The 16,328-nt window shown below is 42.4% G+C and overlaps 3 protein-coding genes across 8 annotated transcripts in view; all 3 read right to left on the bottom strand.

Moving 5' to 3' along the window:
- Positions 1-2,754: 2,754 nt before the first annotated feature.
- On the bottom strand, positions 2,755-9,318 carry LOC127063525 (annulin). Of its 3 annotated transcripts, none has more exons than XM_050993451.1 (10): positions 9,032-9,318; positions 5,471-5,820; positions 5,273-5,405; positions 4,964-5,193; positions 4,483-4,796; positions 4,108-4,377; positions 3,946-4,025; positions 3,731-3,875; positions 3,346-3,652; positions 2,755-3,268 (listed from the first exon to the last, which is right to left on the bottom strand). In XM_050993451.1, exons 1-10 carry the CDS (start codon positions 9,162-9,164, stop codon positions 2,960-2,962), a joined length of 2,271 nt encoding a protein of 756 aa, XP_050849408.1. In that variant the 5' UTR covers positions 9,165-9,318; the 3' UTR covers positions 2,755-2,959. The 3 variants fall into 3 exon arrangements, with proteins under 3 accessions (XP_050849408.1, XP_050849409.1, XP_050849407.1); XM_050993452.1 differs by lacking the exon at positions 9,032-9,318 and adding an exon at positions 8,320-8,340; XM_050993450.1 differs by lacking the exon at positions 9,032-9,318 and adding an exon at positions 5,895-6,150.
- A 953-nt stretch (positions 9,319-10,271) lies between these two features.
- Positions 10,272-11,750, bottom strand: LOC127063552 (mitochondrial import inner membrane translocase subunit Tim21). The gene is made up of 4 exons (XM_050993502.1): positions 11,102-11,750; positions 10,793-11,021; positions 10,629-10,725; positions 10,272-10,520 (listed from the first exon to the last, which is right to left on the bottom strand). Exons 1-4 carry the CDS (start codon positions 11,304-11,306, stop codon positions 10,428-10,430), a joined length of 624 nt encoding a protein of 207 aa, XP_050849459.1. The 5' UTR covers positions 11,307-11,750; the 3' UTR covers positions 10,272-10,427.
- Positions 11,751-13,078: 1,328 nt separating this feature from the next.
- Positions 13,079-16,328, bottom strand: part of LOC127063516 (protein outspread) — a 62,106-nt gene continuing 58,856 nt past the window's right edge. For 2 of the 4 annotated variants that reach the window (XM_050993411.1, XM_050993412.1), the window contains 2 exons: positions 14,978-15,133; positions 13,079-14,849 (listed from right to left, as the gene is read on the bottom strand). In XM_050993411.1, coding sequence (XP_050849368.1) covers positions 14,701-14,849; positions 14,978-15,133 — 305 coding nt within the window. In that variant the 3' untranslated portion in view covers positions 13,079-14,700. Of the gene's footprint in view, positions 14,850-14,977; positions 15,579-16,328 lie in introns of those variants that run through there. The other 2 variants (XM_050993414.1, XM_050993413.1) reach the window with 2 other exon arrangements.

Raw genomic sequence — 16,328 nt, 5'->3', positions numbered from 1 at the left:
CTACCGATCGAGTTTCGAGTCTTCGCAAAGTTCTCTCCTTCTCTCTCTCTCTCCGAATCGTACTCCACGAAACCAGTATCGTATTTTAGCGGATACGGGTTAAGGAGCTCCTCTCTCGTTTATCTCCTACCCCGACTTTCAAAGACCGATAATTTTTTTTCTTTCTCTTTCACGGGCATTGTGTCACAGCCATCTTGCTCCTCTTCGCTCGGACGGCTCCCCCATTATTCCGCCCGAGATTATGGTTATGATCGGTCGAAATAATAGGCTGTCGCGCAAACGTTCGTGTAACGAGACAAGGATGATATTCTCAAAGCTCCGAGGTAACCGATCTCTCTTTCTTCGAGAAACAATGGGTTCTCTCGCGGTCGCTACCGTACTCGTTCGACTGCTGCTGTGATCTCTTTTACGAACACCGACTGCTTCTTCAAACCGCAACGGTGCGTCAAAGTCGACGAGAAGAAAAGAAAATATGACGCTATTCCACAGTTGGCTGAGAAAGTAATAGAGAAGGTGAAAGCATCGGTGAAAAGGAAAGATCGAGCGCTTTTCTCGCGGTACGATGAAAGAGAAGAGATAAACATTCGAAAATTGCCGACAAACAACGTTTGGCGTGACCGAAACGGAAGAGGGGTTACGGAGAGGGTGAGAGAGAGAGGGGGGAGGCAGAGGGAGTGGGGAAAAGGGCGGGAGGGAAAGACAAAACTACTACTTACTCGCTATACCTATACCTTTGGCTTAACCTCGCGTGTCCTAATCGCTTGTCACCCAAATTGGGCCAATTTCTATGGGAACGGAGACCATTATGCGCCGACTATAATTTTCATAAAATGTATGCCATCTAATAAGGAAGTAATTTGTTTCTCTATAGGTGGAAGAAGCGCCGACGAACCGCAAAATTAAACGTTCTTTCGCTTTTTATCCTTTTTCTTTTTTCATCGGAACGATTAGGTCTTTCTCGGTGGTCTTCGATGCAAGCTGACTCGACAGGTGGTAATCCGCCTACCGTGTCGACGAGAAGAGCGTGTTAATTATTTTCGATAAATATTTCTTGCGTGAGTGATAATTCTTCGAAACTACGCGGATCGAAAAATGCAATCGATCGATTAAAACCTCGGTCGATTAAAATTTTTTTCGCGACTACGTCGCCCTTCTTTGCTACGGCGCTGATGCTTTTTGACGAGAGGGAATCGTGCTGCCATCTATCGAGCTTCGAGAGAACCACCTCCTGAAACGAATGGAAGCTTTAGCCGTCGAGATAAAATATTGATGTAACGTTAAAAATGTAAGTTGCAACGAGCAGCCGTGGGTTTGTTGGAACAATCGTCGCTGTTACGCTTAATTCTTTGTACGACGAGTAGGAAGAGCTAGATAAAAATCTAAAAAGAAGGAGGACGCTCTCCGATCGCGCGTATCGTCGTTGATCCTCGGCATTAATAACGTTTCACGAGAAATCTCGAATTCTTGCCCCCTACCACGCACGACGTCCCGCTGGGGTTGCGCCTCTCTCTCTCTCTTTCACGGTTAGGGGCATACGTCACTGACGCATCTTCCCTGGCAATTCTGATGGATACCGGCTTTTCGATGGCAACAAAGGAATGTTGGTTTAACGGTGGAAGGCGTGTTTGTTATTTTGATGAGATATACATAATGGGATGGATCTTGGGTGTTGATGCATGGCGCGTAGCATGGTGCCGAGTCCAGAATCACGTTGAACCCAAATGAACCCCCCGTATGGGTCCTCCACGAGTTCCTCCACTGGCTCCTCTTCTTCGAGAACCCCGCGGACAGGGGCCGCTACACGTCCATCACACGTCACGCTTACCTTCGCAGACATATCTCACTGTTTGCCCTTCTGTTTCCTTTCTCTTTGTCTCTTCCTTTTTCTCTCGTCCGCTACACCGATCTCCCAATACACGATATTCTTCTATTCGTTCGACGGATGGACGGACCGAAGGTAAGACGGTTTTTCATGAAAATACGAAATCTCTCGAAAGAAGGCAGCGTTTGTCAAGCGCGTGCAACGCGGATGATCGTGGCTGCTGCCATCGACGATGGATCCATCCGGCTGAACGAACGTACTCGATCGGTACTCGAAGAGAGAAAAGCTAGAGGGATACTCGTTCGGCCGATTCTACCTACAACGCCCTTGTCGATGTCTTTCATCAGTCTTCCCTTCAACTCACTGTCCAATTTGCCTCGCTATTTTCGTCACCTTATGATTTTGCACCGGCATTCATTAATCGATATCTCGCAATAACTTCTCCGACTCTTTCTCCCTTCCTCGCTTCGGACACTCTGACGTATGTATCTCCCTTTCTAGTACCGATATATCGCTTAGCCTCCTACCTCACCTATCATTCACCAACAGCCATATTTCAACATTAATTTTCTCGGATGATGATACATCGTTTGCATCAGGATCGCGCGTACCGTCCCAACGTTCGTTCCGTCATCCTTCCTTTTTGCCCTCCTTTCTCTTCCAAATAATTACGCTTCGTTCGAGAATGAAACCTAATCGACGACTATCAATTCATCCCGTTCCGCTCGAAAGTCACCCGTATCTACTCTTTCTGATATATCTGCCGTATTAAATTTTTCATTACCTGCCAGTAGGAGATCTTCCACTGCGTTCTGCGTCGAACGAGGAAGAAAAATAGGTAATTTTCCTTTTTTTCTCTCTCTTTTTTTTTGGGTAGAGGACAACGGATGAGACATTAGATCTCGACAATGTGATTTCTGTGCGTACAAGTGTAAAAATTTGTCAAAAATATATTTCTATAATACATATGTGCGGTTTCTCGTGTACCTGTAAAGAAGAGATATAAATCTTTCGTAAATATCAATACGTATCCAAACGTGTGTGATTTTGGCTTGTAAAAATACTCTTCGTCTTCGACGCGCGCCTTTATTGTCGTAAGAATGACCTAAGAATATTCCCTAAAGGTTTCGAGCGGCATCAAACGTCGTTGCTCAGAGACTCCTTCGTAGGCTTTACCATGAAGTTGACGAATCCATCGACGTCCTCCAGCTCCTTAGAGTAGAACTTAGCAGCGATCGTTGCCCTTCCTTCCTGTTTTGGCGTCATGGAAAACGAACATTCCGCATCGGCATCGACTTCCACGGGCTCGGATAATTTTATTTTTAATTGCTGCTCCAAGCCAGGCCCTTCGATCAAAAATCTGCCCTTTCTCAGCGGAATCGGCAATGGATTCTTAAACCTTGCCGTTGCATTGAGCGTCTCGCCTACTATCGGCTCGTCCAACAACTGCTCGTTAAAAGTAAATTATTTTCGATCGAACGTTCAACTAGTAAGAGGATAGACACCAACGCGTTGACAATTACCTCGATCTTTATGTCTGGCTTTCTCACGCGAAAATCATCCTGAGCGAAATACTCAAAGTTTGTATCTTTGACCGTGGCCAGACAAGCGATGTTGAAGGCACATTGATCCAACAATCGTGGGCCGTATTCCTCCCAGGCGACGTCCATGCGTACGTCTTCGAGGACACCAGGTTTGACCAAACGTTCGATCTGCGCTTTCTTCACCGGAGTACCGACGCGACCGGTATAAAGAACCGTTTCGACCCTCAGTATAACGGACACCTCGTATTGTTGGTAAGAACTTCGGTTCTTGATCAAAAGAACGACGCTGAAAAAAGTATAATAAAACGAGTGACAGCTTCGATCCGAATCTTGCAAACTCCTGCAGACGATCCTATCTACGTACCTGAACGGTTGTCCTATTATAATATCGTCGCGAAGTTCGAAGGTGAACATGACGTCATTGAACTCCTCGTTGAGGTAGTAGCGACTAAAGAGCGATTCGCTCTGGCGCAACGCCTTGATCATGGCAGCCCGTTCTTCGTCCGATTCTGTAAAAACATCGATGCTCGCGAGTCGCTCGGAGATCTGGACGGAGATTGAATAAGAGCGTAAACTTACTTTCAGGATATTTATAGGTATGCGTGATATCTTCCCTGATCCAGCGACCAACCGCCTTCGTACTTATCAGCTGACCGATTCTACGCGAGCAAAGAAGAAGATGAGGAAAGGGAATTCCACGTTATACAACGAAATTCTACGTTCTCGCGATCGAACTCTCACCCATAAATATCCTTTCGTATCAACTTCAAAGGTTGAGTCGGGCCGTTGTATCGCCAAAATATTTTATCGGCGTTGACCTCGGCGAACAAGAAGGCGTTGTCGTAAGGACGTAAGACCTCGCCGTTCTTTACGGCAGCCACGGACGCCGGACCGCAACGATAACCGTTCTCGCTCAATTCCTGAGGAGTCGCGTCGATGGCTTGCCAGCCATCGCAATCGGGGGCTAGGTCCAAGCGCTTCATCCATACCTCGTTCCAGACGTGAAAGTTCCTGTTCGAAGAGGCGTCACATTTTTTAACAGCGAATTCCTCGAGAGATTAATTATAGGGGGAGGATGGTAGTATAGTCCGCGATGGCGTTTTACGTCCTCATTACCATATCGAGTCGCTGTTAAGTTCCTCCATAATTTTGCCCTCCGCGTCGACGAAATAATCGACCGTCAAACTACTCTGAGTGTCGTGGGCGCTGGAGTAATTGGTTACCACTCGGCAGGGTATGCCAAGAGTACGACAAACGGTGGCTAATACTCCGGAAAATACCCAACACTGGCCATATTTAACGGGCTTCTTCGTCTTGTAGTACTGCTGAAGGATCTTCTGCGAGCCCATCCATTTCGTCGGTGGCGTTCCACCCTCGTAATCGTCCGACCAATTACCCATCACGGCTCCGTTATCATCCGGCGAATTTACCTACGGCCAATAATACGTGCTTCGACGAATCGTCAAAACCGTCATCGTGCAAACTCGCGTATCGCTTTTGTCCTTTCAACGAACGACAGGTGGTCGTCCCTGCGACCGGCGATACTCGTGCCCGTACGAAGGCGTTCGAAGTTGTCAAAATAGTACTTCATACTCACGGCCGCCGATAGAACGCGAGATACGACGACGGGATCGTTTCGTCCGGAGATTCGAACCTTTCCGACATTTATCACAAGGTGCAAAGCGCAATCCAATACGTCCCGTTCGAATTGCGAGTACTTCCATACGGTGGGTCTCAAACGATTGTAACTACCGCGCCAAATCAAACCGTCGTCGGCCATCACGTACTCCTGTTTCCGAGCTTCGTCCTCCATGTAAACCGTGTCCTCTATAAGATCCCGAAGAAGCAACGAACTAATGATCGTTCGCGAAGGGGAAAAAATGTCGATTTTTAACGTAGGACGTACCTTCGCACCACGGATTGAAGATAATGTAAATGGGATGCTCCATCGTGTAACTCACCGCACCTTCCGATTCTCTATTTTTCGTATCGATATCCATCTTCCACTTGCCGACGATGGCGTTCGGGGAAGGTGTGATCTATGAAAAGAACGTTTCAAAGAGATTCGTGGCATCGCCGAAAAAGCTTTCGTTTCATCGCGTACCTTAAGTCGTACAAAGGCCGGCTCTATCGCGTCGATGGTGCTCTGCCAAGAAGCTTCGGAATATTCTCCTGGCTCGAGAACGGGAGTGGCGACGAGGGTGCCATGCCCGTATTGAGGCTGCTCCACGCCGTCGACGGTGAAAATGAGAGAAATACCGTCTATGGTAGGGTCGTAGTCCCTCGATAACGACAAATGCAAGTAAAAGGGTTGACCGCGCCTGACGACGAGTCTCGCCTCGTCTCCTTGGCGCGTCATCAGTTCGTATCTCGAGGTTTTGTGATCGTTTCCGTTCTCTCCTATGCAAGGATCGACGTGATGGATCGTCAAGATCGGCACCCCGTAATGTTCCCCTAAAAATAAAAAAAAATGTCGAAGGAGATTAGAGCGTTGCGCGTAGCCGGGTTTAGCGGCGCAACGCACTCACAATGAAATCTAAAGGGAAACGGTCGAAAGTGTCGATCGTTGAATATGCGGTAACGATCGTAAAATCTGTAAAACATTCTGCGACGATTTGGAATCGGTTCGGGTGGCAGACGTCTCGCAAAGATGCGCCTGACCGAATCCATACGGGATTACCGACGTAACGTACGCGACGCTCGGTGGAGCTCGTACTCGATACGGTAAAGTCCTCCAGGAGATCCGCAGATGCACTGAAAGTCGCGATCGCAACTGGTTCATTCCAAGTCGGAGGAGCGGTGCGCGAGGCACGTGCACGGTGCACGCGACCATACATGGTCTCTCGCTCTTCTATCTCTCGATGGATCGTTTCTCCCACTTTGTCCCTCCCATTAATTATCGTTTTATGCGATCTACGCGGTCTATCGCGGAACCGTACGATTTACCGATCTGCGAAAAGTGATATCACTCGAGTTCCCATTTCTACAGATCGCGATCAATTTCCAAGGAATCTCGTTCGCCGGATGAATAGCCGAGATACGGTCGAAAAGAAATCTCGAAGGTAGAGAGAGAGAGAGAGAGAGAGAGAGACTCGATCTCGATCCTCGATACGTCTGCTTCCTTATAGCGGGTAATTAACGAGCGTGCCAGCCAAGATCGATTGCCAATGAGAGATCGTTAAATGAGTCGTCAAACGAAGCTAATAAAGAGCCTCGATAATAAACTCGAAACGTATAGGTATAGAGGTATAGGTATCGATATACCGATCATTTTCGATTCGCGTTCGAACGATCGTTTTTGTCCATATCGGTAAGCTCCGCTCCGTTCTGCTCGTTCGAATTCTTTCGTCGAATTTGTCGATCGATGGATTACCTCGAACGTTTCTTTTTCGACGAAGAAACGCCGATTCTCGAGGCGTTCGAATCCTTCTAATCGAGAAAGGATTTGCGCGTTATGATTTCTATCGATCTCTCGTCGATCGATATTTACGAAAAGTGGGTCAATGACGCATATTTCCGACGATCGAGCCTCTCGTGTCACCTCGTTTACCGAGCCTATCATGCGGTTTGTTAAAGCGATCTAGAGACACCCCGTTTAACGATCTCTTAAGCGTTCTTACTCGTTGCTTACGAAGACAATTCTATTTAATTTTGGACGGACTACAATGCTTGACTCATAGTACGGCGATGACGTACTCCACTTCCGTATATTTTTACGCAATCGTATTTATAGGTATGCTAAAATACACGAGCTACGAAGATTTCTCGTTGAGGTCTATCGATTTATCGGATGCATCATACCGACCGACGAAAAGGTCTAACGTGGAAGGCGAGGATTACGACGAAAACGCAGGAGGGAAGGAAGGAAGTAAGAAAACACGACGAGAAAACTCGTTGCGTATTTTAACGAGAGAGAGAGAGAGAGAGAGAGAGAGAGAGAGAGAGAGAGAGAGAGAGAGAGAGAGAGAGAGAGAGAGAGAGAGAGTCGACGTTATGAATCACTCGTAGGTGTGCTTTCGAGGAACGGAGTTCTCTGACTCGAACTTGCCAAAGTGAACGATTACGATCGAATTCTCGGAGCGACGGTTCACGCATCTGTACGACTCGAAACGAGATCAAGCGATCGAGCGCTTGCACGCGCGTCGAGAAGGCGCCTTTAATAATTCAAATCAGGCGCTGGCAGCCGATTGCGCGAGAGATGGATCGCCTCTCGGCCGTTTGCGAACTATTTCACGGCCTACTCTCTATACGTTTAAACTCGTATCATCCGTGTATTTGTTTTAAGAAATTGTTAAACCTCTTTTCGCTCGGCGGGACGGGCCGCGAATGGCGCCAGGAAATAAACGCGCTCCGCGGGTTAACGAAATTCTTTTTTTAGACGGTTAAGAGCTTTCAATTGCCAACGGAGAGGAATAACGAACGAGTACGAATTCCTTTGCGAGCGTACACGTTTGTACAAACGTAATATTTCCTTCGCGAGGCGAGTCGAATCGAGTCCAAGTACGTTTTTCCAGATCTTTTTTATCCTCTCTAAAAACGTCGACCGAGCGTGTCAAGGGTCCGTGTCAAGGGCACTTCTCCGTTAAGCGAGAGATTGAAATAAACGATTTAACTCGATTACGGACGGCTATGCCGAAAAGTCTCCTTCTCTCTCTCTCTCTCTCTCGTTGCACGAACGTTCGAACATCGTGCATTGTGCATCGTGCGTGCGAAAAAAAACTTGTCCTTTTCGATCTCTACCAGTTCGAAACTTGGATATAAATAATTTTCGTAGAAACGTGATCGACGAGCGACGAGCACGAGCAAAGATTTAAATATCATTGTATCGGCGTAAGAGTCCAATGACATCATCGACCAGAAAACGCTCACACCCGCGAAGAACGTAAACACCGTCGCTCGTTGCACTTGCGAATTATATTACCAAAGGCGCGCAAACGTTCGAGGCGTTTTTACCTTGGCCAACTTTTGTCGGACAAATTCCGAACTTCGCGACGGATGAATGGATCGATTCGAAGAAGAAAGGCTAAGGTTGGTTAAATATTATTGAACGGAAGATGGGAGTAAGCGTATATAACCATGTCGAGATAACCGTAGGCGAGATAGGCGTGTCTCTGCAAGTGAAATCATTTTCCGCATAATTTCTAGGCTGACCATAAAACTTCTTTCTTTCTATTAGCAACGCCATATTAATGACACACGCTTATGAATTATCGCGAAGGATTGCGAAGCGATGTAAAAGTAAATGCGTTACTATGTGGAATTCGCGATGATTTCAATTATGAAATGTCCCCGCATCTTCCATCATAGTTTGATAACCCATTGATCTCTTATCGATAAAAGTTGGAACGACGAGAAGGATCGTCGATTCGAAGGAGTCTTAAATTAATGTAATTTTCGATCGAGGATAATGCAACGACTCGTTCGCGGGGTTTAACTTCCTGACGATGAATGCAATTCTCTCTGAATCTTTTCCAATGTTATTCCCTTGTTTCATCGTGGATCTCAATTACGTTAATCGTTTTTCTTTGCGAGGAAGATGCGCGATTCAGGAAATAATCGTTTGCATACTTGCAACGCGATGTCCTTGAAATAACTCGTGACAGTTACTCGTGGGAGTAAATATCAAAGTGCGATTGACGATACGTACGAGTAAATCGATCGTTACCTGATTCGGAGACATTCGGTGGACGAGGCATACATTCTGGTTTGGTGCATATCGGTTTTAAAGCCGTGCCACTGTCTTGAGGTTGAAAGACGGCCTTGAATCCCGTGAAGCAGGAACAACACTTCTTCAACATTTCTTTTCTCGATCGTTGGTGCTAATTTTATATTTATCTATGATCGATCTTCTCGTTTATCGAGATATATCATCGATTTTTTACTCCTTTTCTTTCAACGAATCTGACGATGAATATGCGAGAGATTATAGGACGCGTTATGTTTACAGATCGATGCTTCTCTTATTGTGAACTTCGATTGTGAGATTCTTGGAGGAAAAAAAAATGGGCGAGCAAAAACATCGCGGAAGAAAGAGTCAAGAGGCGCACTGTGAGACGGGATGTCCGTGGGTGCCGCTTGCGATCTTTATCGATCGTTCGATCCGATGAATTTCCTTTAAAGCGAATCGAAGGAAAACGTGATTCTTCGATCAATCTATCGACGATTGTCAAGGACGTCGACGATCGGCTTCACTCCTTGCCAACGACCGTGATACCGTGGTCCGTAACCGTCAGACGAATCTGTGTTTATCTTTTTCTTTTCTTTTCTTTTCTTTTATTTTCACCCTCGAAGTATAAGTATCAGAGAAATAGGAAAATATAGGAAAATAATAAATGGGTGCGATTAGCGAGAATCCGGTGTAATCGTCTAAAATTTCTTCCGTTTTTTTAAATCGGTACCTTCTCTCGATCTCGATCGAGGCTTGATTAAAATTCCTATTTTTACAATTACGGTCACGGAATATCTTCCCCGTTAATGCGAAATTTTGTTCACCTAATCGCGTATGCGTAACGAGTGGCTCGTACTTCGCCGACGGATGCACGACTGTCAGTTCGAATCTACTGGTATTGGCAAAGAAGCGCGTGAGAGAGAACTCCCGCTCGACGTACTCGCTCTTACTTTTGAGAGGTTACTGTTGAGCTCGGACACGTGCTTCTTTTTAATACCTTTCTTTTGATAGAGCTTAGTCCGAAGAGGACAGAACTATGTTGACGCGTGCTTCGAATTATATCGCTCGAGTCGAGTTACGATTAAACGACGGAATGCGATGTAAATTTTTAAGTATTTATAAGAATTTAATGATCTCTTCTCGGAAAAAACACGTGTGCGTAGATATTGGCACATTGTATACATAATACATACATAATTGTTACGATATACCTTGAATAACGAATGAATAACACTCATACACGATATAAGTATTATTCTACAGATAAAAAATATCTCCTACATGTACAATTCATTTTCTTTGACAGATTTACAAGATATGTAAACAATTAATTAACGTCGTTTATTCGTTGTGCAAACGATTAAGCACGTTTATTCGTTGCGACTGTTGATTTCTACTTTTCATTATGTTCTATTGTAAGAACACTTCCGAGAATATCATCCAGCTTCATATATATATGTGTAAGTTCGTAATTACCAGATACGTTCTGAAATTTAAATTGAATTATATGATTAACGGGATCTCTACTTATGTAGATCACCGATCGAAGCAATGACGAACGAAGTAATACATAGAAAACAGTGCGTATGCTTACTTTTGCTTCCACGTATACAATGCCTCTACGTCTTTTCCCTTCCATATAGAATTTCAACGTCAAATATTTCATGCCATCTTTTTCGTAGAAACCATGACTACGATAAATTGTAAAATACATTCTCTGTCCGTGTAAAAGCATTAACGAAATTAGCTTTGTCTTACCTAAAATGATTTCTTCTTCTTCTTCCTTCGCCATAAACTTTTATGGGTTCTCCAAGAGCATCTAGAACTTTTGTGTCTTTTTGACAACGATCCAAAGCTCTATTATAAACTCCGTACGGGCTGTTACTAGAAAACAATTCGTGTACTATGGAATAAATGATATAGATCGAAAGGGTAATGCCCACTGCTATAATTATTAAGTATCCGGCAGATATCGTGTTTTGCTTAACTGGAATATAACAGAAAATTTAATACAATGTTAGTAGCGTCTCATCATTGGCGGATAACATGAAAATTAAAACAAATTACCTACTTCCACAAAATCCGTGCTTACTTTGTTTTTAGCTTCTTTAGGATCTATCTTAGTTATATCCCTTTGCGTAGAATATCGGTGACATTGTTTAACGTTAACATTAAATGTAATGTTATAACAACAAAAATAAGAATTACTAGATACCGTTGTTATTGGATATCGCCTAAATAAGAGACAAGGTAGTCCTCTTATCGGTATCATATTTTATCAGGGTACAATGATACTTTCAACGGATGATTTTGGTTAATTTTACGGTTAACGGGTAAAGAAAATAACGTTTTCCAAGGAACGAATTTTTTTCTTCAAATATAAATAGCAACTTTGCCTATACTTTTAAATTCGATTACACGGAAAATTAATTATTACATTAGAACGAAATAAAGATATAACAGATTCCTGGCACTTGTCTATTTTAATAGGAAACTGATCATGACAAATATTTATTATTAGAAACAAACGTAACTATTAAATTGACGAAATAATAAAAGTCCATAACCTTAACTCGAACCCTTCCGAGCTCCCTCACTCGACGTTACCGACGGACTATGAGAGAGGAGGTTAAAAGTCGATCGCAGCGCTTACTATCGACGAGAGGTTAAACTAGCATTTATCAAATGTTTTTCGCTTGGTATGGAAATAATAACAAATTTAACAAAATCTAAACATATGAAACCAATACTTCGACGACAGTTGTTTATAATATTACACAATAAGTTTCGTATACAGTATTATACAATATCTATTGTCCGGGTCTTACGACGAGGAAATATGCGGAGAACCACGCGTACTTTTGTATTTTATATAACAATCGTTAATAATTAATTACGCGTATTTTATATATCTCTTGGTAAATTTTATTTCGTTTACCTTCAACGGGGATGAAAATTACTGTCAGTTCTTTTCTCGAAACTCAAATGTATCTTCACCGGAATATACGAAAAAGGTTATTTGGCTATAAAAACGATCGCTTGAACGTTCTACAATATATTTTAAATGGCGCTATATTGTTTCCTTCTCGTTCGTGAAAGACAGAATTTTGGCCGCAAAAAGAACGTATTACAAGGAGAGCATGATATCGTAAGAGGTTAGCGTTAACTTCTTTATACTTTCTACTATCCTGTTGCAAGAACTCTGTTGCGGCTGATTTCATGGAGCTGGGGAGATACAAGGAGACGTATGCGAGCAAGGAGATGGCACAGTTTATCCTAAGCCGAGATCCCTAATTAGCGGCTCGCTTCGGCTCTTTTCGTACGCACGACGAGTACTTCGTACGACTTCGTAAGAGTGCCTCGTGCCTTGCCTTCCGATTGGTCTGTTCGCTTCGGTCGTTTACGTAAGCCCGCCCACTACTTCGGTCAACTTCGTAACGCATACACGATTACTTTCTAGCATATCATATTCTCCTATTACTAGATCTCCGTTTCGGTCGACTTTGTGGAGCTGTCAAATATTAAGAGGCCTATGAAAATCAGAAAGTGGGCTGCCCGACAATGTCTGTTCTCATCGAAACAATATTAAGTTGCTGTTAAGGCTGTTTACCATCTTTCGATCACGATGTGCGTGACTTTAGCGACAGATATAGACAAATACGAACTGCAAGTGCAACTCTCTGTCACCATTATGCGCTAGATCGACGTAGAAGCTCGGCTAAGTTACTCTCACTTCACGCGCGATGAATCGCGTAAAAATAATATAGTATACAACTAATAAAAGCATATGTAAGATTACACTTCCTGTGAAGATAGATCAATAGGAAAGCGTTTGTTATTTGTACAAACTTTATATTTTTTGTTTCTTCAATCATTCGACAGATGATACTTATTCGATGTAATATACCGACATTTAAACCATGCTTGAAATTGTCCTCTTTTTGTCTCTCTTGTAATATCTATTGAAGTATCAATGATAGCAAGATTTTGACTTTTTTGTTCAACAGAATAGAGTCGAGCAGACGCGAGATAAAGAAACAAATATACGATAGTTACTGTATATTTTATTTCAAACGTGTTATAAATTATAATACAAATACAATATCATAATCGTAATATATTATAAATGTTAAACAATCCTGAGTAATTACATAAGAGATAATGAATTTTTTTTAACATCGTTTACCGTTTCAATAGCAAGCGAATCGCTGCAACGGATCGCGATCGGTCGTAAAGTAGAAAATACAATAGTGATATATAGTAAACGATCCATTTTCAATGGAAAAAGATTAATTCAAAACTATTTATATTTGATATCTTAGAGAAAACATCATAAACTATACAGTATTAACATCAAATGATCGCAATCTGAAAACATTTACACGATGAAAGATGCGATAATACACAATGCGACGATATAACGGCATAATTATGTGCAAAATCTGTACATAACAAGAGCAAAAACAAGCATAACATTCATTTCGATTCTAAATCAACGAAAGTCTTTTCCTTTTCTCACTTTCTCTCGTTTTGCACGTTGCTATTAATTTAGATTTATTCCGTGTGTAACAAAAAATTCATACAACAAGGGTCTAATTTCGAATCAAAATTGATATACAAAAGAATGATAGAAATTTGAGCTTGTTCCGGCTAAAATGAAATTCTCCGTTAACTTCGAAATCAGAAATATACTTAACCATGTGTGGATATATATTTGGAAAACGGACGATTCAAACGGATTCTATCGTTATTATTGGACGACTTAACATCGAGATACGTATGCGTTGGAGTAGTAGAGAATATTCTATAGCAATTATCACGAAATATTTTCTTGTGTACATGACTCGCGATTTATTCTCCTTCCCTTCGTTAATTGTAATTGGCGCACCAAGTTTGTATACAGCGGAGATAATTTTCTGGTCGAAAGTAATTTCTTTTGTTCTAAACAAAAAAAGGAAAAATAGCGCGTCTCAAATATCATTGGTCAAAGTTGTTCATAGGAAAGGGACTAATCGCTATCTACGGAAAAACTTGTTATCAAAGTTTAAATGCATATCAAAGGACAGTCAGTCGTCGCGAGAATCTCGCGGCCATCTTGTATACGAATGTACTTAGCAAAAATTTCTGGATAAACTTTCTCAAAAAACAACCTATTGTACGAATAGGCGTGTAATGAACGCTCGTATAGTAAGCCACCTGGAACGAAGATGGGCGTAGAGAGCCCGCCTACTTCGACGAGTCTAAAGACTCGTTTCGATTATTATTGAATCATGTTTACCTTATAAACATGCTCAATAGAGTGATGCGATACAAGGTAAGCACGTACTTGAGCACGACTTATTGCACATTATCAAAGTATACTAATTATCTACGAATCGCATATACTGAATCATCGTCGCGAATAACAGTCACAAGGGACGCATTTTAAACGCCGAGTTCCCACGCATTTCAATTCCTGAGCCCATCTACGATTAAAGAAGAAAAAAAAAAAAGAGAGAGAAAAAAGACAGAAAAACAGAAATCAAGAAGTAATATGCACGAGAGCGACCGGATTAGCACCATATAAAACACAAGAACGAATTTTGCACAATATTTCGTAAAAGGCGACGGCTCGTGCGTATATAAATCGACGATTCGAGTGATTTAATGCGTAAGATGGACAGAGTTTAAACTTCGAAACGTTTCTTCCTCTCTGCAACCATGCCCACCGCGGGGAGTGGGGGGTGGAGCGGTTGATGATAACTCGGTAGAGGTGTAGGAGGCAAGCTACGACAATTTCTGCTCGACCACCTCAATAATGGAGACCTCATCAGCTCTGAAAAGAGGGAAAGAAGTAAAAAAAAAATGGTTACAGAAAAAAGCTGTTGATGGTTTTCATCGAATGTATTACGTGAAAGGTATGTATTTCTTTTTTCTTTTCTTTTCTTTTTTTGAATAGCAGACCTGCAACGGAGAGAGCTGGGGGTTCCGGGCTGAGGTAGGATGGGTGACGAGTGTCGGTACGGAGGGTATATGTCTCCGATTGTTGCTGTTTTTCACTTTGTTTGTCCGCCTGTTTCCGACCGCCAGTACCGTTGATTCGCATCTCTGCTGTGCCACCTTTTGTTTCAAATAATTGTCCAAATACAGTTATGCGCCAATAGGGCTTTCATATCTCACAGATATTACACGCGTGTAAATGTATCTATGCGATAGCTTTTCGCAACAAACAAAGATTCATTTACTTTGGATTACACCTTTCCAAGGAATATCAGTTATATACTCGGATACCTTATTAATCGCACCAACTGCTGGATTAAATGTTACAGTTACTTGCACGTTCTTATCGTGTCCAGGAAAATGCAGGGAATCGTACCTGTACTTCTACGTCAAAATGCGCTCTCCGTTCAATTTAACGTCAAACATCACAATTAATTCTATCCCCTACACATCCCTGTATTAAATTCCGATAGAAGCGTCACTCGAACGGTTAAATATTGGCCAAGTAAGAGCTACGATTCCACGTAGAAGCGTATACATGGACATAGAGATACAACTTCGATTTCTATGAAAAGTCAGTTAAGTATTGCATTAAGATCAGACGTCTATAGATAGGGCAAGACACGATCGTCTTGCGTATCGCGCATTGTTAATTTGCTCTCAAACAAATGTTAGCAAATAAGAATATGATTATCGGTTATGATTGAGCTATAAATTATCACCTTCATGCTTTGACGTTTAACACGTATATAAATATGTCTATATATATATATGTATTTACTAACAATATTATAAAAGGCTCGTGCAAATTTTGCGTTAGAATCAATGAGATATAAACGTACTCGTTTACGAGTGAGCGTCACTTTGGTAAACACGTTTCTCCTGTCATCAAACGTACCGTTCTTTCGGAGAATAATCTTTTCTTAAGGATACAAAAGTTTTCAAAAGACGGTACGAGAAAAATGATTTTGAATCAACTTTTCGTCGCGATTTTTTGCCTCCGTAAAATACAAGCAACCCCGTTTTGGAGTAATTAATTTCAACAAGCACCAGTTATAGATATAAATCGGACAACGTCCGGGTTGCCCCGATCTCGCATATCGGTTAAAAGATCCGTGTTAGAAAAGTAGAGAAAAGTCAATTCGAGTGCATGCTTCAAGTATCGTAGTAAATCACACGGCATAACAAACGATACCACAAACAAAGCAATTTGATCTTTTTCCGTCGATATAGAACTGGGTATGACCAATTTACTCGTATATACACTGAATGCGGAATGTACTTGGTAAAACAGGGGGGAAAAAAAAACAAAAGA

The sequence above is a fragment of the Vespula vulgaris genome, chromosome 4 (assembly GCF_905475345.1).
Source record: "Vespula vulgaris chromosome 4, iyVesVulg1.1, whole genome shotgun sequence".
Classification (NCBI taxonomy): Eukaryota; Metazoa; Arthropoda; class Insecta; order Hymenoptera; family Vespidae; genus Vespula; species Vespula vulgaris.
Note: the sequence above shows the minus strand (reverse complement) of the source record. Positions and strands in the feature narration are given on the sequence as shown.

Bases quoted from the DNA above. Each gene is read 5' to 3' on its own strand.
- LOC127063525 (XM_050993450.1), bottom strand. From the start codon at position 6,036: ATGGATTCGGTCAGGCGCATCTTTGCGAGACGTCTGCCACCCGAACCG. The intron at 5,194-5,272 runs GTACGTCCTACG...GGGATCTTATAG, and splicing joins CTTCAATCCGTGGTGCGAAG to AGGACACGGTTTACATGGAG. The intron at 4,797-4,963 runs GTGAGTATGAAG...TATTGGCCGTAG, and splicing joins CTCGCGTTCTATCGGCGGCC to GTAAATTCGCCGGATGATAA.
- LOC127063552 (XM_050993502.1), bottom strand. From the start codon at position 11,306: ATGATACCGATAAGAGGACTACCTTGTCTCTTATTTAGGCGATATCCA. The intron at 11,022-11,101 runs GTAATTTGTTTT...GTTATATTCCAG, and splicing joins CACGGATTTTGTGGAAGTAG to TTAAGCAAAACACGATATCT. The intron at 10,521-10,628 runs GTAAGCATACGC...TTTAAATTTCAG, and splicing joins TTGTATACGTGGAAGCAAAA to AACGTATCTGGTAATTACGA.